The 25,270-nt window shown below is 39.4% G+C and overlaps 3 protein-coding genes across 3 annotated transcripts; 1 reads left to right on the top strand and 2 right to left on the bottom strand.

Annotated features, from left to right (window-relative positions):
• Positions 1-735: 735 nt before the first annotated feature.
• Positions 736-4,287, bottom strand: arf3a (ADP-ribosylation factor 3a). Its single transcript, XM_057319067.1, has 4 exons — positions 3,499-4,287; positions 3,242-3,352; positions 2,705-2,829; positions 736-1,896 (listed from the first exon to the last, which is right to left on the bottom strand). The coding sequence occupies exons 1-4, from the start codon at positions 3,644-3,646 to the stop codon at positions 1,735-1,737; spliced, it is 546 nt and encodes a 181-aa protein (XP_057175050.1). The 5' UTR covers positions 3,647-4,287; the 3' UTR covers positions 736-1,734.
• A 2,468-nt stretch (positions 4,288-6,755) lies between these two features.
• Positions 6,756-10,959, bottom strand: wnt10b (wingless-type MMTV integration site family, member 10b). Its single transcript, XM_057319526.1, has 4 exons — positions 10,775-10,959; positions 9,553-9,815; positions 8,787-9,238; positions 6,756-8,240 (listed from the first exon to the last, which is right to left on the bottom strand). The coding sequence occupies exons 1-4, from the start codon at positions 10,846-10,848 to the stop codon at positions 7,749-7,751; spliced, it is 1,281 nt and encodes a 426-aa protein (XP_057175509.1). The 5' UTR covers positions 10,849-10,959; the 3' UTR covers positions 6,756-7,748.
• A 2,626-nt stretch (positions 10,960-13,585) lies between these two features.
• On the top strand, positions 13,586-19,036 carry wnt1 (wingless-type MMTV integration site family, member 1). Its single transcript, XM_057319203.1, has 5 exons — positions 13,586-14,086; positions 14,484-14,589; positions 15,642-15,895; positions 16,044-16,309; positions 16,444-19,036. The coding sequence occupies exons 1-5, from the start codon at positions 14,077-14,079 to the stop codon at positions 16,933-16,935; spliced, it is 1,128 nt and encodes a 375-aa protein (XP_057175186.1). The 5' UTR covers positions 13,586-14,076; the 3' UTR covers positions 16,936-19,036.
• Positions 19,037-25,270: the final 6,234 nt, after the last annotated feature.

Genomic DNA, 25,270 nt, shown 5'->3' with positions numbered 1-25,270 from the left:
CTATTATGATTGGCCTGCAGGGGGCCATTGGGGCTGACAACCCAGGGAGCAGCCCTGACCCACATACTGCTGTCACACCCCTGGAGACACACACTGTGAGGGCAAGCAGGGAGGTGTGTGGGATTGGCCAAAGAATAAGGGGTTGAGGTACTGGGTATCTCGCTAAACAAACAGACCTGTCTTCTTATTTCTTTTCAGAGCGCAGTATGAAATTTCCACAAAGCTAAAACCACACAACTGTGATGTAAAATAACCTTCTGTTTGTTTGTCGTCGCATACTTTAAGATTTATAACATTCTGTGGTGTCTTGTAATATTATCAGCATGCAGAAGCAAATTTTATAATTGCACACTAAACCATTGAATGACAGAAGAAACCCCTTACCCCAGACTCATGTAAACTGAATTCTGAAAAAAATAATAACCCAGAATGGAAGCAATTATAGCAGATTAACTTCCTACGAGATTTATATTGTTAGGCATGTGGGTTTTGGTTTTAGGGTATTTCAGTGGTTTTGTTAGTTAAGCTTTTTCACCCAGGCTATATGTTATACTCAGAGAGACCAATCACCTGTTATATTTACATTTAAATACTTCAGCTTTTTTAATCCAAAATAAAAAAGATTTGTGAAATAACCTAAAAATGTATTAAATTATGTCCAAAAATATTTTAGAGATAAAAATGTATAAATACTAGACACATTTTACAAAAAAAACGACAACAGATGTTTTGAGTTATCTAACTGCATACTTTATTAAGGGTGTAATATATAAACATAATCATTCATGAGCATACACACGCAACCATTTATTATTCTACTCTATTAGTAGCACCAGGTCCACGTTGAAATCCAACCATTACAAGAGATTTAAAAGGCATCAGAGGGAGTCTGTGACACTCGGCAATGTATGGATTTAAATGTGCAGAGTACAACCTATTACATTTAGCTACAATAGTAACAGGGCTAGAACTTTTTCACCTACACAAACACAACGCAAATAATACACATTCAATGCAAGCAGGTTTACACTCAAGACAGACAGCATGCACAAGCAGCAAATATAGTTAACTGTGACACAACAAATGCATTAAACCATAGAACAGAACCACCACAACAGCTGTTGGGGTAATAATATCTGCACCAAAGTTGGATCAATGTGCTATTTTATCAAGCAGTGATGAGAGGATTACAAGAAACAGTTCCTTAATCTATTTACAAACAGAACTAACCAAAGCTTGCTTTGCAACCTGTGCAGAGACAATTGGTTATGTGTGCATACATGCCCAAAAAGCATCACCATCAACAGGTTTCACAGCTATTAATTTTTTTAATATAATTTAAATGACCTGCATTTAATAGTTACTTCTATATTCTAATACAAATAAATGCTTTTCATTCAGTCCCTATTACATTTACAGTGTACAGACACAAGAACACTAAACTCTCATTTTTGAGTTAAATCACTTTGATTTCAAGTAAATAGCAAACCATGTCTATCTTTACTAGTAAAGATGAAAATCATACTACCCAATCATCTCATCAATTTGTTAGAGTCATGACATAGGCAAAAAGAGATGGGCTTATTTGGGGAATACACTGAAGGATTGTTCAGATTGTTCAGTGGCTCCCAGTGGTCTCAACTTGTAAACAGAATGAAAGAAACTTCGAAACCACTGGTGTGCTGCCACTCAGGTGACTCTTCTCCCACCAGTTCCGTGTGGATCAGGTCCGATTCATTTCTTGTTCTTGAGCTGGTTAGCCAGCCAGTCCAGGCCTTCATATAGACCATCTCCACTGGTGGCACAGGTTGCCTGGATATACCAGTTGCAGTGGCGCAGGGAGTGGAGACCAAGCTTATCTGTTATTTCTGCAGCATTCATGGCATTTGGCAGATCCTGGAGAACGATACAGAAATATAAACAACTATATATTGTAGAAAATCCACACTAGGATTTCTGTCTTTGTTTCGTTTCATTATTTATTAGGGAGTGTGATCTATAACTGTTTTGTTGTTTAACTCATCATCTATCGCATATCTTTACACCAACATGAAAACCGTGGTGTACATAACCACTGCATGTTACGATTACTCTGCCAGCACACAACAATCTCCATGACCTAAGACACCAGCCAAAAAGATCTCTCCTATTCCAAAGCTTAAGATCTTTCACAGATGCAGCGGTTGAGAGCATCAACCATCAGATCGGAAAGCCCTCTAGCGAGTGGTAAAAGCTGCCCTGTACATCATTGGTACTCGGCTACTGGCCACAGACCTCAACCACCACTGCTGCCGCCAACAGGTTCTCCAAGTCATCAGAGATCAAATCCAACCCAAAAATAGCCAGTTTTCACCTCGCCATCTGGAAGGCGGGGCAGACACATGCAAGCTCGCACTACCAGACTGAGGAACATTTTCTACCTTGAAGCTGTTGCCTGGCTGAACTCAGATAACGCCTCAGCATCATATGACCTTCTTCAAACACACCTACTGTACTGAATATAACGTTAGAATATTGCAGAAAGGCCAGAGGAATTAATAAGAAATGAGTAAGAAACAATTAAATCAACCGTTCGAACCAGAAACCGATACACGTCGGAATTCTCTGGAAACTAAAGTGATGGATGGCAACTGCATTGAAAACATCAATGAATCATTTCTGATTTGAAAAGCAAAGCTGCTGGACGCTGGTGACCGTAACTTGCCTGCTTGTTGGCAAAGACGAGGAGTACAGCATCTCTCAGTTCATCCTCTGCCAACATCCTCATCAGCTCTTCTCTGGCTTCATTCACTCGCTCACGGTCATTGCTGTCAACCACGAATATCAGACCTTCGACACACATGAGAAAATATGTGGGTGAAATGTGGCTATGGTGAGGCGGTAATTAATAACAGGGTCTCAATACAGACCCATGCTGTCACCAATATGAGATCGGAATATTAATGTGAAGGAAAAAATTGAAAAAGATCCTTGACAAGCTCATTTACTTTCCTGTGTTGTTGATGTATTTATATCAAAGCACATGTCACACATATGAATGAATTTGAGAAGTGCTGTATATATTTTTTGTGTCTGATGATCATGTGTGTAAAGTGCTCGTTTTGTCTGCTATTCTATTCTATCCTATCCCATTCGATTCTATATATATGGAAAAGAATACATCTTACTGAACAGAGATTAAAGGAGGGTGTTAAAATAATCTTGATTTGACAGCCTTGTTTGCTTGTAAGGCACTTTTCACCTTGAGTGTTCTGAAAGTAGTGACGCCACAAAGATCGGATTTTGTCCTGGCCGCCAACATCCCACACTGTAAAACTAATATTCTTGTACTCAACAGTCTCCACATTAAAACCTAGGAAACAAGAAAAAAGACATGTTAAAATGCGAAAATTAAAAGACCTGTTAACATGTATGTCGCTTTGGATAAAAGCGTCTGCCAAATGATTAAATGTAAAATGTAAATGTGATTCAACATTTTAAGTCTGACAAATGCTGCACCAATGGTAGGAATGGTAGTCACTATCTCTCCCAGCTTCAGTTTGTACAGGATTGTGGTCTTCCCAGCTGCATCCAGACCGACCATCAAAATCCGCATCTCCTTTTTCCCAATGAGGCTCTTCAAAAGATTGCCAAAAATGTTTCCCATGGTGGCTGGTTAGCCTTTTCCAACATAACAAATCTAACGAAGTTATTGAGAGCTATGTATCTACAGAACAAGCAGTATTCAGTCTATTGTAGTTCAGTTACCGCAGTCACATTTTATTAACATGCATAATATTAACGTGCATACTTTACTTACTCACAGAAAACCTGAATGCATACATTTGGAGAAATATTGCAGTTACAAGAGCTCACAATTAAGTCTCTTTGTCCTTTAAAACAAAACCAAGGAACATAAACCCAGAGTTCTTCAGAAAGTCAGCGATCTCACATTAATGTTAGTGTAGGTCATCTTAATCCAGTTTTATGGTGAGAGAACTAATCTGCAAATTCATCTCCGATGACTCAAGACCATATCATGCGCTAATTAAATAAACGTGTATAGAACATTGAGAACACAGAATCAGGCAAATATATCTAAAAAAATCCACAAGAAAAATATACCACAAGGCCACAACCCCATAGTCTAATGAGTCATTTGCTTAATATGTATAAGTATTGCTTTAATGCAATGGTGCTAATTTACATTATTAGGGTTATGAGGTGCGACTCTTTCAGTAAGTTACCATCCACCATTAAATGCCATCAACATCATAAATGGACTATTCAAGTAAATGCCCGAAAATCTAGGACTTGAAAATAGGACTTGTATCATAATGTAAAAAAAAAATCCTGCAGCCTTTATGTGATCAGCTTTTCATGTGAACACATTGGTAAACGCAATCAATGCTTCCAAATCTGATATCCTGGATAAAGATCTGACTTCTGGCTGTCAGCCTACACATTGGGATGAGAGATGCTTGCGTCCCGTTTATCACACATTAAAACTGAACTCCACACTTATTAAAACAGCTAATACAATGAAACACCATGCAGTGCAACATCTAACGTTATTCTTGTCACGACGTAGAGATAGTACAACAGCGTCCTATATATTGACAGTTTATAAATAAGGGCACTGTAATATAAATAGTATGTATTCGACATTATTACTTCAGAAATTACTTGATGCATTTAAGGCGAAATTATGTTTTTCCACGCCTTGCAACATCCCTACTCACCTCAGGCGCCGACACGGGATAATTTCACGCAAGTCACTGTCCTCTCGCGATAACAGCGGCGCGATGCCTGTATCATCTCGCGATATCAAACGCACGCTTGATCTACACACAACTGCCGAAGGAAACACATGATGGTCCTGATGAGGATGTAAGGTAGATATACTACAAATTGCGTCACTAGTTTAAATACGTGCTTCAAGGAACACAAACGGGGTTTTAATAATAATGTAGGTGAACTAAGTTTAGTACAATTTGGTGATAACTAAAGAATTTATTCGTGCAAATGTTGGAAGCACATTTACATATTGTGATTAATTATTCAACTGTGACTGAACCTAATGAATAAGTAACTTTCTAGATGTTGCCAAATTACAGAAGTTGGCAGCAAATAGCCGGTTTCTCCAGTCTGCCAAAATACTGAATTTGGTAGCGCTGTGCCAGATGATCAGCAGTGAAGAAAAAGATGCATAACATTCCTTCTGTAAAGACAACTCGTGTGGTAAAACGGCACATGATACAGTGAGATTATAAACATACATTTTACAAAAAAGGGTTAATAGTTCGGCTACAACATACGATAAACATCATTATATAAATACATGATTACAATGAGTAGCCGGTCGTTATCAAAATACTTGTAAACAATGTCTCAGATTTTATTTATTTAAAAAGTAGCCCAATTGTGTTTAACTATTAAGTATACTATACAGTGTACAGTGCCTGCCAGAACCATATTACAAAAAAATCTGTCCCCATGTCACTTCACACAATCCTCCGTATGTCAGTGGGTTTATGATGGATGTGTTTATCAATTCAGTGGTTAGGAAACGAGAGAGGAAGCCGAGCAGATGCTTGCAGCTGGAGACCAGATTATAGGGTGGAGTGGTGTATGGGGGGGAACGCTGTGTTTGTGTGCATTGGGAGTTTTGAGGGTTATGGGGTGGGCAGAGGAGACTACAGTGGGTAGGAGTGGAAGCAGGAGAGCTGGGCTGGGGGGTGGGAGGTATAATTTAAAGGAGCCTCTCCTCTGAAGTGTTTGCCAAAGTGAACCCCAGCAAACACAATCATAAGTCGGCTTGGTTAGGCTTGCAGAACTAATGAGGGCTTGCACATTTAGGCAAGGGCTTTGATGTTCTGGGTAGCTGGCTCCTTGTTTTTTCTTTCCCTTTCTCTTTCGCTCTCCATGCCACATCAAAAATGGAAGGGGAAGCTGGACAGGGAGCCCAGAAGCAGATGTTTCCAGCTGTTTTTCCTCTTTCCACTTTTGATGCATGTGCAGTATATACATATTTACATATATATCTATATGTCTGTCTGTCGATCTGCTGGACAGTTTGCCTGCCTCTTCACAGTGTATCTGTGCCCTTCTCTCTTAACTGTAGTATCTGGTTGTCATTACTCCTGATGCTGTCAGTGTGTTTCTTTGTATGTGTGATTGGCTGCAGTGCATTTTGTTGTGGGGGGGTCTTTGCCTGTCCAATTTCTGTCTCACACATGGGAAAAACAGCGACAGGAAATTCTCTTTTGCAGCGGCTCCAGGGTGAAATGATAAAGAAATGCAAACCAGAAGTTATGATTCCACACCACTCTTTTACTTACTCTGCCGGCATAGAAAATCTTCATTTGTGAATAAAACTCATGTTTATCTCTAAGATGTTCTTTTAGTCAACCCCCTTGAAGCACTCAGACACAGCTTAGACATCAGAACAGCATGTCTGTGTCGAGTTAAGTCACAGACAAGGACAAACAGACCTCAGCACCACATGGTGCAGTCTCAACAGGCTGTCAACTTTGGACAGCTGATCCCTTCAAGACAGGTTCCTGCCTCAATCTGCTTTATAAAACTCTTTAAGAAAGCCCTATCCCTCTTGCCCATAATGAGAGGTCAGAATCCTCCAGAAGAGAAGAATTATATGTAATACCCCAATCTATGGTCTCGCTCAATACTAGAAGGTCGTTCCTGGTTCTAAAGCCAATTTAATTACACAGACAATAAACCAAGCAAGATATCTTTTACAAAAAAGTAAGGCTTTATACATTGTACAACATATTACAATAATACATTCTCTACAATCTCCATAAAGGTGATGCTTGTAAGTTAATTTATCTTTATAATTAATTTGATTTCCTAAGCATTGGCCGCACAAAACAATAAAAGGTTAAAAATCGTAAACAGCAGTTTGATGAATATGATTGTAGCTACGATGGCAGCTGTTTAAATACAATTAAACGTAGGACTTGAGAATATGTCTTCCATCATCGCATCAAAGGCATCTGGCATCCGATATTGTTCACCAGTTCCTCTATGAGATGTGACTGTTTCCAATCAGCTGCACAAAATCCACAGGAGGCACAAGTGTTCTCCAGTCTCTCCGCTGTGATTGGTCAGCCTCTGTAGGGGTTAGGATGGGGTTACGCAGCATATCAACTTCTCAATTGGCCTGGTTTTCATAAAAATCCAACCAAAATCAGAGCACTGTGCAAGGAACATTCTTTGTCCCAAGACTCCTAAAAAGCGTTACCACCACTTCTCATTGATATTTTGTGATCTAAGTGGGTAAAGATTTTTGGAAGATGGAGCGTTGTTGGAAACCTCAGCCCAACTAAGCTGCTGTTTTATCATCCAAAACAATTACAACATAAATGTCAAGCCAAGGAATATACATTACGTGCACTTTTCAAAATGTAAAAAGGCAGACCGTAGTAATGTCTATACAGTATTTTGCATGAATTATTTTCTCCTGCTGTATTTTGAGAAGTGCAGATGGCATTTGGGGCATTTGCTTGGTTCTAGCGCCTGAAGATTCCAAAGAAAGAGAGAAAACAAATGACATGAGTCACCTCCTTCAATCCCTGACTTGGCATATCAAGAATAACAACAGCAACACAACACAAATTAATCCCAGATGATGGAGGTTAAAGGAAGGAGAGAAATGGATAAGCGCATTGTGAGAGCAAAACACACAGGCGGTCACATTTAGTGTGACAGTGTAGAGATTCTTGTTACAATAAGGGCTTTGGACATATTCATTTGCACACATTAACCCACTCTGTGACCCTGCACTCATCACAGAGCACGTAGCAGCACCAGTGGAAGCGACAGTTACATCGTTCACTGCGTGCCTGTTTGAGGATGTTGTGTCCACGACCGCAGCATAGAGACCCGCAGCCGTCCATGCTGGGGCTGCTTTTGTTACAAATTCGACCCTGCGTGCCCAGCGAATCCACCGCCAGCTCACGATCGCAGAAGTCCGGCGACTTCTCGAAGTAGACCAACTCACGCGACATGCTTCGCCGCCGGCTTCTGACCTGCTCCGAGCCGGTGGACTCCGCAACACGAGAGTTGAATACACCGTTGTTCTTGTTCTGAGAGTTTATGAAAATGGCAGTTTGGAATTTTTCTCGCAGAAGTGATCCTACAAGCCGAAATTCAGGAGAGACATACCAGCAGGTCTTGAACTGGCAGCTGCCGGATGTGCCATGACACTTGCACTTTCTTCTCATGTTGTCAGTAACTACCTGTTAAGGCGAAAACCATAATGAAAAGACGAAAAAATCTGTCTGATATAAGTTATTCATGGATAAATTATCTGTCTAAAGTAAAATGCTTATATAAAGTCATACAATTTTTTCACGCTTAAAGCAGTTCAACCAAAATTGAAATTTTTTTCATCATTTACTGACCCTCATTTCCTTCCAAACCTGCAGACTTTCTTTCATCTGCAGAACACAAAAGAAGGCCCCATTGACTTATATTGTATGGACACAAAACCACTGAGACATTTCTCAAAATATCTTTTGTTCCAGTCATATACAGGTCTGAACAACACGAGGGCGAATAAATGAGGAAAGAATTTTGATTATGGGTGAACATTCCATGTTCCAGAGCATATAAGAAGATGGGAATCTTATAGGGTGCATACCACCAAATTCAAATTGAGTTGTAACAATATGAAGATAAGTAAATACTTTTTTTATTTTTAGCAATGCATTCTCTTCAAATGCTTATTGCCCAAAATGAGTGAGGCCGTCATTTTTGATAAAAGGATGTTTAAACACAAGTACCTGTCTGCCAACTCTATTATTGTGGATCCGCATACGGGCGTGTATATCACGTGGATATCCTCTGGAATCCAACCAGTCCCTTGAAAACCGTACACCAAAACGTACATCATGACTACAACCTCCCCACTCCCAGGTGTCCTGCAGCATTGACACTTCATCAGGTAAGGGTTTGAGGAGATTGACAGGGTGGGAGGAGCCTAAACTGTCTGGAAGTCCACTGCGGAGTGAACTGAACTCAGGTGAGTTCTCTCCTGCACCTGCTACGTTCATCCCACTCCTCTGAAACGTCTGAAGCTGGAGCTGGGTTAACTTTAGACGGATTTTGTCATCGTCTAGGCGTCGCTTTGCCTCGCAGCCACACCCGCGCAATTTACCCAGACTGCAAGCCGAAGCCACCGAGTGCACTACACCTGCAGCGAGCAGAGAAAGCGAGAAGGCGCTCTCTCTGAACCCTGGACGAAAGAGCAAATCGTTGCGTTTACACCGAAAAAATGCTGTCAATAAAAGAAACTGTTTTCTATAAAAACACAGGGAAGGTGAAGAGATATTAATCTACGTGAGATAATGATCTTTATCTAAAATCTCATAAAATATGTTTTCCTTGGTGGAAACGAAATGGCTCCATTACATTAAACAATGACTCAACGCTGATATTTTCCTTCTTTGGCCAATGCATACTCTGGGTAGCGTTTCAATGCCCGGATTATGACTATATTGGCTCTCGACAACTTCAGCACTTCCCATGCCCCTTTTGCCATCTACTCACCCCTGTTGAGAATGGCACTCTGATGGGGCAACTTGCCATGGTTCTCCAGAGAGGAGCAGTTCCAGCGCTGGTCTTTGAGCTGGTGCTGGCATTCGTGAATAGCAACCTGAATGCCCTGCAGAGCAGAGGCTGTGACATCAGGGCTGCGCACACACAGACGCATCTGTTTTTTGGTCAGGCCTGCCAGTCGCAAACACACTGCATTGGGGGTAAGCACTGGCTCTCCTGCCACCTTCAGGCCGAGGCTGTCACTGCCCAGGACCCTGATAAAAAAGATAATTAACTTTGTAGCAATGATATCATTATGAAGTAAATATTGTAAAAGGCTGCTGTGACTCCATCTCATCTGGTCTTGTTTAAAAGATGTGCATGTGAAAAATATCTTCTTTCTGGCATGGTGATGAGTGATAAATTCTTATTACAGTACATTTATCAATGATGTATTGTAGTATCATATTGAAATAATATAACCACTTCTGGCTTACTGCACACACGTTTTAACATAAACTTTTATTTAAAAAATTGCCATAAATAAAAAAAATGAAGTATTGCAAAAACGTGACAAATTCCAATCGTTCTCAATCGTTTTTAGCCAGAAGTTATATTATTTTGAATATATGCATATAATGTGTCATTAAAACACTCAGGTGCCCTGACACTCAAACAAGGCTGTGCCTGTGACCTTGCAGGAGACATATATAAGCCATACATGAATATTCAAAAGCTCTGTTTCCTATCAGTGTCTTGGCATGCCTGATAATAATCTGATGAGAAAATGAGTATGGAAAAGATTTCTGGGAAATATTATATCCAAAGCTTAACATACTGTTGTTATTAAATATATTGTACCCAAAGACGGTCTCAGTATTGAGAAATGTGAAAGAACATTCATAACCAACCATTCTCTGACACATAACTGCTTTTCATTAGAGCTCGAGTCTGAGTGTGGAGCATGTTTGCTCGCAATTGTAAATGTAAGTATAGTACGATTAATAGATGTGTTAATGTCAATTAAAAATTGCTATAACATAATCATTTATTTATAGTGTTCGTTGCGTAACAACTTTATGCTGCCTGGGATTTGTATAGCCTATTAAACGCTTTTTTAAATAATTATCGAGTAAAATTCGATAATGCATTAATATAACTGCCTTTTAAATGAAAAAGTTAAGTCTATGAGAAGGCAACAGCAGACATAAAGCGCTTATACCTTTCTACTTACGTGAACGCAGGTGACAGAAGCGCAGCAGTCAAAATCAGGACTCGTCCCAAACACTGTCCGTGGAATAACTCCATTTCGTTGAAAGCCTGTCTCGACGGGACATTAAAACACCTGTTTGATCTCTTGACGAACTGTAAGGTACGGATGACTTCAATTGTTTCTGTGAGGAGCTGGGAGAGTTAGCGAGCAGCATTTGATGAAGTTTGGGACGGGAGCGATATGTCACCGAGGAGGAGGGGGCGCAGTTAGGGTGGGCAAACGCCGCCTATGGGCGCTTATTTTAAAACAAGAAGGAAAAAGACCTGTCAAACTTTCGCATATCCAAATTCCTGAAATTGCATGTGATCGTCGTCATCCGCACCGGTATTATTTATGCTGAATGGGCTTCATAAATTCGCTATGCACAAATAAACAATAAACCAAAATAGCCAACTTTAGAGATTTGACAGAATGACATTGACTATATTTAGAGTAAAGAAATGTATTGAACCACAAGTACAAGTGCTGTACTGTTGGTACATAATTATTGGTACACTATATTCTACTATTGCGCAATACACATTCAATACACCTGTGCCGGTGTGCTGCAACTTTCTGTATTAGGCCTGCTGCGTTGTTCTACTTGTCATTTGTTAAATATTAGCCTACTTAGCATCTATAGTTTGTGCATTCTTTGCATGTCTTGTTTTGGATTTAGTTATCGCTTAAATCGCTTTTTTTTACTGTTTACAGAACACTACCTATTATGAACTGCACAACTGATGGAACATTTTGCTCTTAGGCCTATATATTTGTTTTATTTGAACTTTAAACGAAAGTCAAAATCATTCACATAGGCTACAATAAACAGGGCAGCAGCAGGCAGGCGTGCGCATCTTCTTGAACAATAAGATATGCGTGTGCGCGTTCATGTGTTCGCCCATCCTCCCATTCAAATCAGTTCAACAGTTCATCCACGCAGCTATGGTGACGTTTTATTTTAATTAGGCTAACATTCATCATTTTCCTCGACACTCTTAATGAGAATGGTTTAGAGCACTGTTGCTTTCAGCCTGATGGAAATAGCCTAGAGCATTGCTGAAAAATGGACTTATTTCGATTGTTTGTCTACACGCGTCTGTTTTTGCGTATAATTAGTCTGATAAGTGACCATGATTGAGGGGCTTTTGTCAAAGCTCATTTTCAGTGAAAACCGCGCGACGTTGAAATTGATACGCAATTACATCGTGGGCCAACAAATTGTAGACTATGCATAATGCACATAATAAATTTGTTCAATAGACAAGCTGTCAGTGTTTTCGTAAAATATTCTTTCTGGCGGCTGTATTAAGGTTTCCCCAAAAGACACCATGTTGTGACAAGATATTCAAACTTTGTTCTCTGAACACAGTACTAGTTGAATGTATGAATAAACCAGAATATTTGATGCATTAGCAGTTTACAAGATTAAGGGATTATCTTGCTGGTGGTCAGGATACCACTGGTCAATTATGCACTATACGCAGCAGGTGTACAACATTCTTTAACTGCCCCTATAGGAACATCTTGCGTATTATCTTTATTAATATTATCATTAACAGTAGTAGAATTACCCGAGACTAGTTGGATTAATGTCATGAAATTGAGTTAAATCCACCCTTAACCATTCTTACCACAAAATACTGACAACAAGTCTTGGTTTTGGACTAATCGCCTCTATTCTAGAAGATCAATTCTTGTATCGGAGCTAATCGCCTCTATTCCTTTCCCTAAGCTCTGGCAACGAAAAGTGCATTAGCATTTTACCATGGCGTGTATATCTAAGTGGCTTAAAAAGTGATTTGAAGTTGATTTGTATATAAAAGGCGTCCCTTTAACCGGATTTCAGCTAATCTGCACCGCATCGCATGAGTGTTTCAGGAAAACCTGTTTAAGATCCTTCAAGAGTATAAGATCAGGCTAAGCTCAGCAAAGCAGCCTTCCTTAAATACCACTAACAAAAGCGCACTTCCTTCAGTTAGCCATTTGCTTCAAATCATCAGAAAAAGTGCTCCCCTTTCTTCTCTATACGCGAATGCGTAATTCTTTCATCGCGCCCTAAATGTGCGTTGCACCTAAACACATAAATGAGTTTTTTAATAGTTGGCTATTGCGCATAATTCCTTGTGCAAATGAGGCAAAAAATAAATGTGGCTATAAAACCTGACAGGAAAATATAATCTGAATCGTGCCATGGCTTTACTGACCATATGCGTTCAAGGGAGGTCTGCAGTCCAGATGGTGAACAGTTTTATCTGAACTTTTTCCTATTTTGGTATCACATATCAAAACTTCTGTATACATTTATTGAGTTATTTATCATAACAATTGTTCGTCTTTATTTATTCGTTCTTCATCTGTCTGAATGTGTTATGGCATGTGACGAATGATGCTATATGGGCAGCATTTAAGAAGACAAACTAAAACAGCCATAAATGACTTTAGTATTCTCTTTGTTTGTCAAAATAATACTAAGAATTTTCCAGCCACGACTATAGATGTGAATAAACTGATGTACTTTATTGTAAGTGTGAAAAAGGAGTGAGCGCGGAGCAAATGGACATCCTCGAAAACATTTTTTTACGCGCGAGAGGGAGGAGACGCAGTTAAGTGAGTCCGTGTAAAAAGGCCAGATTAGATGTTTTATATTCTCCTTTTACTGTAACTGTCGTGACACCACGCAGAAGGCACAGGAGACACATGCAGCGTGCACTGTACAAACACACCCACTGCAATGAGAGGGAATAAATTCTGCTCAGCTGCATATGGAAGACGCAGCAGAAGGTCTGAATTTTATTACGATTTCGGTTGAATGTATCTGTGGAATCTCTAGACGAGGATTGCAAAATGATATAGCGCGTATAACGGATCTTTTCTTCATCTCCTGTCCTTTATGTCGGGTTTTGCCTCCTGCATTCATTGTGACCAATGAGAAGAATTAAGCTATCCTTCCATTCAGTTCCACTCCAAAGGAGAGAGGAAAAAAACAGAGGGAGATGAGAGCAGCAAATCCCTTTTTTATTCATCTTGTAGCGTTCAATAAGTGAACAATGTGTCGCCTATCAGTCACCGAGGGGATCAGATCTACGGGACTGTCCCACGCGCTCAGTGCTCTGAGCAGAGCATCACTAAGAAGACACAGACTGTAAGAGCTGCAGCAGCAGTTGCTTCCCATTCAGGACCTTTGCTGTGACTCAGAGCATTCGGGCAAGTCTCATCTGTCAAGATACAAACCAATATTTCTCAAGAAACATTATCCTGTACCTACTGTCAGTGGCACTGGAATGTGGAGTGGTAAGTAGAGCTTTTATTCTAATAGATTTTTATCTCATTTCAGTTGCATATTTGGTTATTTTTAGTGATTTCACATGTAGATTCACATGTATCGACGATTACAGAATTTAAAAGAAATATATTTAAGATGGCTTTCATATTTTAGTAAATTGTCAATAGATCTATTTGACAAAAATATTATTGAATTAATTTTTTTTACTAATTATACCAGTGCAATTCACAAATTACTTTTATAAATAATCTGTAGACCTAATGATTAATTTTACAATTTAAAATGCTCTGATCTTACCGCATAGATCTTTTGAGAGCTGAATAAATATTAACTGCTATAATGTAGGAAACGATTGTTTTTGCACTATGTTAATTTGTAAAAAAAAAAAAAAACCCTCTCATTTAGATATCATGCGGGTACTCGCGTTGCTTCTCGCAGTTAAAGCGGCATGTGTTCTGCTGGTGTCCTCACTCACTGGCACAGGGGCAGTGAACAACAGCGGCCGATGGTGGTAAGATCACTCCTATCATTTATATACATGTTTAAGTATATTATTTATTTATATAGAGTAAAATATATAGGTTTTAGTTCCCATTTTTTAGCCAACAAGTGTCCTTTTTACATTTAAACATATATTAATACAAATATTTGGTTGACGAAGTCTGTCCACACAAGACTGCATAAGAATAAAATTAATTATTTAAACGTCAATTTAATCTTTAGACAAGCAAAAATTGTATAATACCATTAATGAAATACAAACTGTAAATGTTTGTGTTGGTAAACATGAAAATGAGGCGAAGGATAAGCTGCATTACAATTCATCAGCTTTATTTAATAAATGCATAAATATTAAACTAACGTGAAACTTTTTTCCTAAAGAGATTATAAATCAAAATCAGACCTCAAATAAATAGCTAATCTCAGTAAATCTGTCTCTCCGTACTGCTCGCTCTCTCACACACACTCTCTCTCTCTCTGTCATTTTGACAGTGTGGCTTGAACCCGGGACAAGATTTTTCGATCCAATGTGGGATAAATTAAATGCGGATTTATTTTATGGCTAAGAGCAGTTCCTTTCCAGGCCGTTTTCAGAGTTGGATTCGTGTAATGTGCTGAGCACTCCGGAGCAGTTTAAAAGTGTGTAGACTACACACGACATGAGCCAAAGCTGACACGAACTAATGACGGTGAACGTGTTTAAGTGAAAAGATACGCGTTACAAAATACAACAAATGATCTTTCACTACCTACGATGTGCAGCTTCTTCTATTTATTTATATATAAGTAGAATACAATTTTTTGTTGTCTTATTGCTTTTTACGTACAGTAGCCTACATTATTAACACCATAAAGAAACTTACGTAATTATTCTTACAGCATCTGTTGTAGCCTACTCCAGCATCATCTCGCCATATATTTCACTGTTATTCATTCTAAATATTTTCAAATGTCTGTTATTGTTTTCTCGCAACAAAGCTGTACCATCCCTTTTAGGAGATGAGAAAGTTTCATTTTATAGACTATTTCTAATGAGTGTCTTCTTTGCTTTTTCTGCACCAGGGGCATTGTGAATGTGGCATCCTCAGGCAATCATCTCACCAACTCCAAAAATGTGCAGCTGGTACTGGACCCCAGCTTGGCACTGCTTAACCGTCGACAGAGAAAACTGATCAGGCAAAACCCTGGCATCCTACACGCCATTGCTGCAGGCCTCCATACAGCTATCAAGGAATGCAAATGGCAGTTTCGTAACCGGCGCTGGAACTGTCCGACCACCCACAGCCCCAATGTCTTTGGCAAAATTGTCAATCGTGGTAAGCATGTCTCATTTTTCAGTGGTCATGAGTGGAATTTTTAACCAACTTTTTGACCTCAAATCTTATACATACATGATAGAAAGACAGAATGCTAGAAACATGTGTTAGTACATTGAAGAACATTGTGCTTATTGTTTTGCTATAGGTTGCCGTGAGACTGCGTTTGTGTTTGCTATCACAAGTGCAGGCATCACACACGCTGTGGCTCGGTCCTGCTCCAAGGGGGCAATTGAGTCCTGCACCTGTGACTACCGGCGCCGAGGTCCTGGAGGCCCAGACTGGCACTGGGGAGGCTGCAGCGACAATGTGGAATTTGGCAGGATGTTTGGACGAGAGTTTGTGGATTCCAGCGAGAAGGGCAGAGATCTTCGCTATCTGACCAACCTGCACAACAATGAGGCAGGGAGAACAGTAAGGAACCCTACAACCACACGTAACCATCTAGATTACAAAAATGTGCAGAATTTCCAAAGAATGGCATTTTTGCTCTGGTTGTTATTGTATTAAACATAAAGTACTACCTATTTTATCTTCTCTCCCCACAGACAGTTGCATCAGAGATGCAGCAGGAGTGCAAATGTCACGGGATGTCTGGGTCTTGCACTGTGCGAACCTGCTGGATGAGGCTTCCGAGCTTCCGTATGGTGGGAGACTTTCTGAAGGACCGCTTTGATGGCGCATCCCGAGTGGTGTACGCCAACAAAGGCAGCAATCGTGCCTCTCATCGAGCCGACCCCCGCCACCTGGAGCCAGAAAATGCAGCACACAAGCTCCCTTCCGTTAGGGACCTGGTCTACTTTGAAAAGTCGCCCAACTTCTGTTCTTATAACGGAAAAACAGGCACGCACGGCACATCGGGACGCACCTGTAACAGTTCATCTCCTGCACTGGACGGATGCGAGCTGCTGTGCTGTGGACGGGGATACAAGACTCGAACGGAGCAGGTGACAGAAAGATGCCATTGTACTTTCCACTGGTGTTGTCACGTGAGCTGCCTCAATTGCACCAGTACACAGACTGTCCATCAGTGTCTCTGAGGAGAAGAAAGTGAGAAAAAGAACTGGAGGTTTTATAAGAGAGAATGAACAGGTGTTAAAGCGTTAGTTTACATAAAAATGTCAAATTATTTGATTATTTACTCACCCTCATCACATTTCAATCCATATGAAGTCTGTAGAACATCATTTTTTGCTCATACACTGAAATAAGGACTGAGGCTGTCAATCCTTAAAGGAACAGTTCACCCAAAAATGAGAATTCTTGCATCATTTATTCACCTTGATGTCATGTCAAAACTATATGACTTTATTTCTTCTGCAGATGACAAAAGAAGACATTTTGAAGAATGTTGATACCCAAACAACCCAAATTGGGTCCCTTTGGCTTTCATTGTATTAACAAGACACATTTCTCTAAATATCTTCTTTCATGTTCCACAGAAGAAAAAGTCATATGCGTGTTTTCAATGACATGAGAATGAATAACAGAATTGAGATTTTTGGGTGAAATATCCCTTTAACATTCTGTCTTTTTCAAAGAATATAATGAAAGATGAGGGTGAGACATACATGATGACAGATTTTTTTCTTTTTTTAAGTGAACTATCTATCAATGGTTGTCAAGACTCAACACAAAGCTGTTGGTTGAATAAGCAAGTACATTCAACGTGTTAACTACTGAGAAAAGTTTTTAGGAGCCCTCTTCAAACATTTTTGCTCATGTGTAAAACTGTCAGCTGATGGTAGGCGTTTAAAAAAACATGGTCATGTGACATTTTCCCAAAATTTTACTACAGCATTTGGCTTCAATCTGGAAATGTGAACTACTGTGCATAAAGCGGCACAGAATGTTTGTGTAGACAAAGTCTAAAAATACTTTGAAATGAGGGTACCGCTAGTCTTGAGGTTCTACAAGCTCTTACACTTTTTCTGATACTTTGAGGCACATAGAAGCTAGAAAGTTTTATATTAGACCCAGTGCACACAGTCGTACTGGACACAGTTTGACAGATGTTCCTGTGGTCAAGGAACCACAAGCATGCTCTCTCATAAACCATGCAGTTCAAAACTCTAACAAGAGGGCGGTTCTTTAAAATATTTGAGCATGTTGTTTTCTTTAGCTGCAGTCCTACTCATCGTACATAAAACTGTGTAAAGTGCTTCTCAAGGGACGGGGCTTCCTTTTCCGATTACTATGTAGTGGAATCCCGAACTCAGCCCAACCTCTCGTGATTTCCCATTTGGATCATCCACGCTTCCCGTCATGGCTTCGAGTCGCTTGCCATTTTTAATGCCATTTATTATTATGTGGTATACCATGTTATTGTACTGAAGGAAAAGAATTGGGAAGAGAAACTTCAGATTGACCCGAGATTGACTTTGAACTTGATTAAATGTTCTGTCTGTACACTACACAGACAAACGTTTGCCGATTTGGCTCTGACAGACAGACGTTCAATATTACAGAGAGAACTGAAGACTTCGGAAGTTGTCCAACACAGACCTACACTGTAAAAAGAACATACAAATGAGAAGTGGGAAAAGTGTGTAAAGATAATCCTGTAAAAGCTCTACTACCTAGTTTAAAGTGGACAAACGGTTCACATTTATGGTTTTGAAAGAGCCACAATTATGAAAACTGTATTTTGTATATCAGCTAACATGACCAAAATGTTGTAAATATTCTAAATAGATATGATCTATATATTTATGTGAATGCTACTTGCAATGTGAGATGATGAAATCTGAAACGGGGTAAATACACTATCAATATTGAGATATCTGGAGTAATTTCAGCCAGTTGTGACATCACAGCTGGATGAAAACATAAATGATCTGAACGGGGCTATGCATCTTAGAGCCACAATGTATTTGTCAAAATTTTCCTTGTCTCTTGACATTTGTTTTAAATGCACTGAATACCATCTTTATATTGTGAATGAAAAGTATTTATTATTGTATGATGGCTTTGATAGAAACAACGTTGATCAAATGAAATATTTTAGCTCAGCTTAGAAAAAGTTGTTTTCATATAGTCTAATAGCACAATAAAGTTTATATTTTCATTATTTTCATTTTCTGAAAACTACTCATTTTAAACGCTCTTAGATTGTGTATGCAATAATAAGATCATCTTCCATAGGGTATTCCACAGCTTCACTTGTGATCCATCAATCATTCTGCACAACCACAACATGATTTGACATGGTATGTCTAAAGCACGTCAACTAAAATCAACTGTATGAATGTGCAAGCACACCCATTCCTTTAAAAATGATCCCCACCACTGAAAGCACAAGATTCTCTGTTCAGTCATACGGCCTAAATCCACAGTAACCGCTGAGAAAGTGGCGTAACACAGCGTTAAATCTGTGTGTTATCACAACCCCAGAACCTTTTCTTTATTTACTTAATATCCGAAAAAATAAAGAAATGGTATTAGAAATAATGACAGACTGAGTTTCCTCCACCCTGCTGGAGAAGCCAGAACAACCACAAGCGTTTGGATGAAGGCGGACGATTCTTTCATTAAGCCACCGCAACATATAGGGCCGCTGACAGTCAGGCATATCGCTGTGCTGCTGCCAGTCAACACATCTGCATCCCGACCATGAAACACAGCATAAAAGAGAATCAGAGAGAGGAAGTCTAATCTGGAATGTTGTCAGGACAGAACTTTACTGATAAAACACTGAAATGTGGTTGAGTGAAATATAAAAATGCAAGGGTATGTCAACAAATTGCAATAATATTTGCACATAATTTATACTGTATGTATATACAAATAAATAAAAAAAAAAATATATATGTGTGTTTGTTTGTGTTTGTGCAAAAATATGATGTGCATATATATTTATATATATAGTAATTGTGAATAATTGATTCTAAAGTACATGTTTGTGTTTATATAAAATATGTGTGTGTGCCGTGTATATTTATATGTATATTATAAATTTGTATTAATTTGTTTAAATTATATTTAAATATTTTTTTGTTATAGGCTATATACAATGTATGTGTGCATTTATATATAAATACATATATCCATATATATCATAAAAACATTTATTTTTTAATCGATTAATCGCTATCTCTATATTATATAGTATGAAAGTTCAACAGACTTGAAAGGCAAACAAGTGAAAGTGTTCAGGGCATGTCTGGTTGCATACATGTGCATTGTGAAAGAGAATAGCGCAAGAATTCGGCACATTAACCAAAAATGGCAAGAGATAGTGGGGGGAAGAAGAGAAGGATAAAAAGAGGGATAAAGCAGCAAAGTCAGGCTGCATTCCCAGGCATTGGTGGGATGAGGGAGGTGGCGGAGGGCCACTGTCATTGTGGGAGTGCTGAAGAGTCACTGATAATTAGCTCAATTAGTGACAAAGGCAATGTAATAAATACCGACTTAGTGTCTGGGTCCCTGCTGTCCACTCTCTACACGGCCTATGATGCAGCCAGGGACTGACGGACAATTCATTAAACAGACAAAATACCCACCGTCCAGGCGTGACGCTGCGAGTTAGCCCCCTACAGGCCCGGCCCATTGTTCTAATTGTCTGGGTTGGAGTCGCTTTCTGGCCATCTCCTCCTTACCCCCTCCCTCGTTCACTTCTTTCAAAAAACCCAAGGAGTTAATGCCCCTACCTAACTCTGTAAGTAGGTGATCGGCAGGTTGGGGGGGAAATGGAAAGAGTTACTTGGAAGGGAGGGGTATGTTGGGATTAGGGTCCGAGGGTTGCCTGGGAGTGTGAAGACCAGCCCCGATCGGAATGTCGTAGAGATGAGTCCAGAAGCTCGGATGCGGGACAAAGCGAGAGTTAATTAGGAAAGATTGAAGGAGTTGGCGACAATGGGCCGCCACCCGAGTCGAGATGAAATTGCTTCCGTGGATTATTGGGGAGCGAGTGTGTGGGTTGCAGAGATGTGTGCGCTGGAAGGCGAGAGAGGAGGGGTTCATGCAGGCTTGGATTGATGGCTGCCCCTCTGGTTAGGGAATGGGGGGCAAGGGAGGCTGACCGGCTGTTCCCACAGTCTGTTCTACAGCAGCCACCTTTGACACACGGGCCTGCCAGGCGGCAAGCAGGGAGGAAGGCTGGGAAAACAGACATGGAGGTGAAAACACAAGAGATTTTAAAAGCATTAATTCATTATGCTGTTTTCAACTCCAATAAGGAGCATGACAGATGAGGAGTGTGGAGAATTATAGAAGGAAGTCGAAAAGATAAGAAAGTCATGAATTAAGACACTATGTTAAACCACAAGCCGAAGGCCAATTAACGCCATAAATCTCTATTTAGCAACGTGGTCGAGATAATTTACGAATTGCCATTTTCCTTAATTGGAAAACGTTGCCCTTTTTCCAAAGCTGCGCAATAAAAGTTTTAATTCAAAAAGAGCCCTTGAGAGTCTTTAAAGAGCTTTTAGGAGCAACTTAACCTACATGTTGGGAGCCAACAGTGGTTTGAAGCTAATAGAATAATAAAGCAAAAAATTGAATCACTTGATAAAAATCCAAAACAAAACCTCACTGGGTTGGACTGAGTAAGAGTTTGGCTGAGCAATGTTGTTGCAGAACGATGACTTTCCATCTGAGAACTTGCTGCTTTAACTGCTACTAAAAGCAAAGACAATAGACACTTTAAGGGGCTACAGTACAGTCAAATGAGGAAATAAACAGATATATTACAACAGTTCTTATACAGACATTTTGACCAAAAATCAGTCAGGACTTCAGGCAAAACGAACCGGTACCACTTTACAGTAAGGTTCTATTTAGGTACACTGAACAATATTGGTACCCTTTGACTTGCATTGGTTTTGTGTCCATACAATAGAAGTGAATAGGTACCGCCATTGTTCGGTTACCAGCATTGTTCAAAATATTTTCTTTTGTGCTCTGTAGAAGAAAGAAAGTCATACAGGTTTGAAATGACATGAGGGTGAAGAAATAATGACATATATTTTATTTTTGAGTGAACTGTCACTTTAACAAGGATTAATACATGCTGAAACTATAGAACTCATTGTAAGTTCATGTTAGTTAATGCATTTATTATTGTTAACAAATACAACCTTAGTGTTACCAATGAACCAAAGTACGTATATGGTAAGTAAGCAAACATGCTGAATAGAGCACAGTGGTGCAGTGGTCACATGCAGGGCTGATGCAGTGTGGGCGCATGGGTTCAACAGAATGTGTGGATTCTGCACAAACCCCAAGGAGGAAAAAACACTGGTACATCAAGACAAGAATCCCAGCATTCTTGAGTGTCAGCTCTGAGGAGAATGGTTTCGGCATCGCAGCATGCCTGGGATTATATGTGTGTTGAGAGAGTGTGTGATAATTGCGAGGTGTGTAAGTGTGGTTGTTTGCGGACTTCGGAGTGCCTGGGCACGGCAGCTGGGAAGCAGGCAGAATCCAGGAGATTTGAACCCTACAGGCTGCCTGACCCCCTCGGCAGATGGTGGCTCCGAAGAAACTGCCATCTTCCATCACAAAAGACTGCAGTCTTGTAACATCTCCATCATTCTTTCGTACTGGGTCTTGGAACTGCTCTGAGAGAAGAAGTGATGCTAACCATGACACGGCATTAGATGCCATCATTGTTTACAACCGTTTATGCAAACGTATCTGGTAGAAGCAAACAAAACCTAAGAACCAATTTACACCATTCATTTAATTTAACATGAAATGAATATTATGATGAGTTAATTCATTGTTAAATGATTTTGAATTGATAATATGAATTACAATCATTGTTGTTTTTATTTACTTACATATTCATTTATGTATTTTTTAACTTTTTATATTGAAAATCAATAGAAAAATACAAAGATGACATGTATTTTTAAACTTGCAAACTGCTTGAAATCCTTCACAGATTACCAGCAGTCCTTGGATCACAGTTTGGGAACCCGTGGTTTAAGCATCTTGGAAATGAAATTCATAAATTGAATTTATGAAGTCAACAAGATGATCTGATCCATATGAGCACTACGGTGTATTCTTTTTACACTCGGGGTCTGTTTTAACAACGCACAACAAAAACTAAAAAAACAAACAAACTGATAAATCAACTTTAATGAGGATCTAATTAGGACTTCTGAAAAAACGACGTAAGATTTAACTTTCACTGAGCAGGAGGGATGATATTGACATGAAAATTGGTACAGAGACAGAGAGTATTACATTATTTAGTGCATAAGATAATAATCTATATCACAGAAACAGGATCCCTGACACTCAGAATGCCACTTCTTTCCTGAGTATGTATCTGTGGAATAAGAGTGGGTAGTAGTTCCAACCATTAGACCGATGTTTGTGGCTGATGCTTATCATCCAGTGAGGTACACAGTGTAGAAGTTCAGACTAAAGTCGGTTTGGGTGATAAATCTGTATAAATATTATCTGTGTAAGTATATAAATGTGTGTGGGCGATAGGGCCTGACGGCTGTAATGATTTAGGTGGCAATATTGACCCCCCCACACTAACATACCATGACCTCATGAAATAGCTACTCTATTGAGGTGACAGGCGGTTCCCAGTAGGCCTGTTTTTCAGCCAGGCTAAATCATTTTCTGCTAACAGATGATAGCGGAAATAAAGTTCAGATGTAGGCCTACCGCTACATACAGTTTATTCCTGTAGGTTCAGAAATGCTTACTACAATAATTCCATATCTTTATGGAAACTCTCTGCCTGCATTGTTAACCTAACAACTTAAAAGTTGCGTTTACATTTATTCATTTAGCAGATTTATCCGTAGTGACTTTCAGATGAGAGAAATGTGTCAAACTATTACATTTAAGAAAACATTTGCATTTCCTTTTGTTATCCCATGTGTCAATTAACATACTTCCAATAAAAAAGTTTATTTTACATATTCTGTAGAATAATATACACACATAAAATGACGAACTTCAGTCTACCGGACAATCTCGCAGCTTGACAACATTCACGCCTGTGCTGCTGTGATGATATACTGTAGTTTATCCGACTTAACACGCTCCCATCATATCCAGCCCTGGGGAAAAAGATATCAATGCTGCATTGTCTAAATGCAACCCACTGGGGAAAAATGTTGTTTAAGACAAAGGAAAAAGCATTGGGTTTTTTGGTTTTAATTATTGGCTATGTTTTTACAGCAACAGTGGGCAAGTGTTCAGCTCTGACACATGAGCGGTGGAATGTTTATTTGCTGCAGTTTAGGGGCAAAGTGGTTACAGGAATACTGACACATTCCACTGTCACCCTCTCTCTTTATTTCTCTCTGCTTCTCTGACTCTCACTATTCAATTTCTGAGCACAATGATTGATGCTCTCCGTTCTCAAATGTAATTTATAAAACGCTAATATCACAGTCACAATCTCACTGCAATTTCTTTCCTAAAGTATGACTAAGGTTTTAAATGTGTCATGCCATACTATTACTACAATAGAAAGTGATGCTACTACATAGGAGTACTTTGTTTGCGGCAACAGCTCCCTTACTTCGGTGACACAGGGGACACAGTCAACCGCAGGAGCAACACATCCACTTTTCCAGCCAGCACATGCACGCTGAGGGCTGCTTGCATAAGGGAAAACACCTCCCTCGATTTCCCCCACCCTTCACCAACACTGCACTCCACAACCCAACTCTATAATCACTTCCAGAAACAAACCCGAGGACATTTCAGAATGTCATCAGCCAACCGTCAATCATATCCCACAATCTCACCTCAAAGGAATTATAACACTGATATTCTTAGAGGTGTGTTTGATGTGCCATTCTTGAATCACATTGGTCTTCAGACAGCTAAAGTGTTCAAGAAGAAATCCTATGTAAGTAGCATGTTTTTGAAGTGTCACAATAAGTATGGTAATAACCACCATGTCCCCCATAATATTTATGCTATAAACTTTTACATTTGCTCATAAATTTCCTTTTTCTCTTTGGCATTAAACATAAATTAGATCATGGAAATTGACTAATTTTGATAACCGACAACAGCATTTTGGGTGAAGTAGAGGGTTCTTGGTTGCATAACAAAGCGTTTGCTGACATCTAGTGGTACAGGAGTGCTTTTAAATCACTGTAACAGTCACAACACTCATACAATCTGTCAGTTTCAAAATATTAACCTTAACCCGTAAAAGGACAAATCTGCATTTTAAGTCATTTTAAATTTCAGATTTGTCTCTAGAATTAGAACGCTGTATTATAGTGTGTTGACGTTTACACACAATAATGTATTACGTTTATACTTTTTCTGACCCGTGCGTGCGCAGTACTGATGTCCCTTTACGTTTGATTATTTTTTTTCATAGATAAAATTTTTTATGTGCAAATAAACTCTGGCGACTTTTATCATATTAATCATAGGATT

The sequence above is a fragment of the Triplophysa rosa genome, linkage group LG21 (assembly GCF_024868665.1).
Source record: "Triplophysa rosa linkage group LG21, Trosa_1v2, whole genome shotgun sequence".
NCBI classification, from domain to species: Eukaryota; Metazoa; Chordata; class Actinopteri; order Cypriniformes; family Nemacheilidae; genus Triplophysa; species Triplophysa rosa.
Note: the sequence above shows the minus strand (reverse complement) of the source record. Positions and strands in the feature narration are given on the sequence as shown.

What these genes read in the sequence shown, in the direction of transcription:
- wnt1 (XM_057319203.1), top strand. An exon ending in TGGCAAAATTGTCAATCGTG is followed by an intron (nt 15,896 to 16,043) that starts GTAAGCATGTCT and finishes GTTTTGCTATAG; the next exon opens with GTTGCCGTGAGACTGCGTTT. An exon ending in ACAATGAGGCAGGGAGAACA is followed by an intron (nt 16,310 to 16,443) that starts GTAAGGAACCCT and finishes CTCTCCCCACAG; the next exon opens with ACAGTTGCATCAGAGATGCA.
- arf3a (XM_057319067.1), bottom strand. Translation starts at nt 3,646, where the DNA reads ATGGGAAACATTTTTGGCAATCTTTTGAAGAGCCTCATTGGGAAAAAG. An exon ending in CTACTTTCAGAACACTCAAG is followed by an intron (nt 2,830 to 3,241) that starts GTGAAAAGTGCC and finishes TGTGTGTCGAAG; the next exon opens with GTCTGATATTCGTGGTTGAC. An exon ending in TCGTCTTTGCCAACAAGCAG is followed by an intron (nt 1,897 to 2,704) that starts GCAAGTTACGGT and finishes ATCGTTCTCCAG; the next exon opens with GATCTGCCAAATGCCATGAA.
- wnt10b (XM_057319526.1), bottom strand. Translation starts at nt 10,848, where the DNA reads ATGGAGTTATTCCACGGACAGTGTTTGGGACGAGTCCTGATTTTGACT. An exon ending in CTTCTGTCACCTGCGTTCAC is followed by an intron (nt 9,816 to 10,774) that starts GTAAGTAGAAAG and finishes CTTTTTTATCAG; the next exon opens with GGTCCTGGGCAGTGACAGCC. An exon ending in GAGTGCCATTCTCAACAGGG is followed by an intron (nt 9,239 to 9,552) that starts GTGAGTAGATGG and finishes TCTTTCGTCCAG; the next exon opens with GGTTCAGAGAGAGCGCCTTC.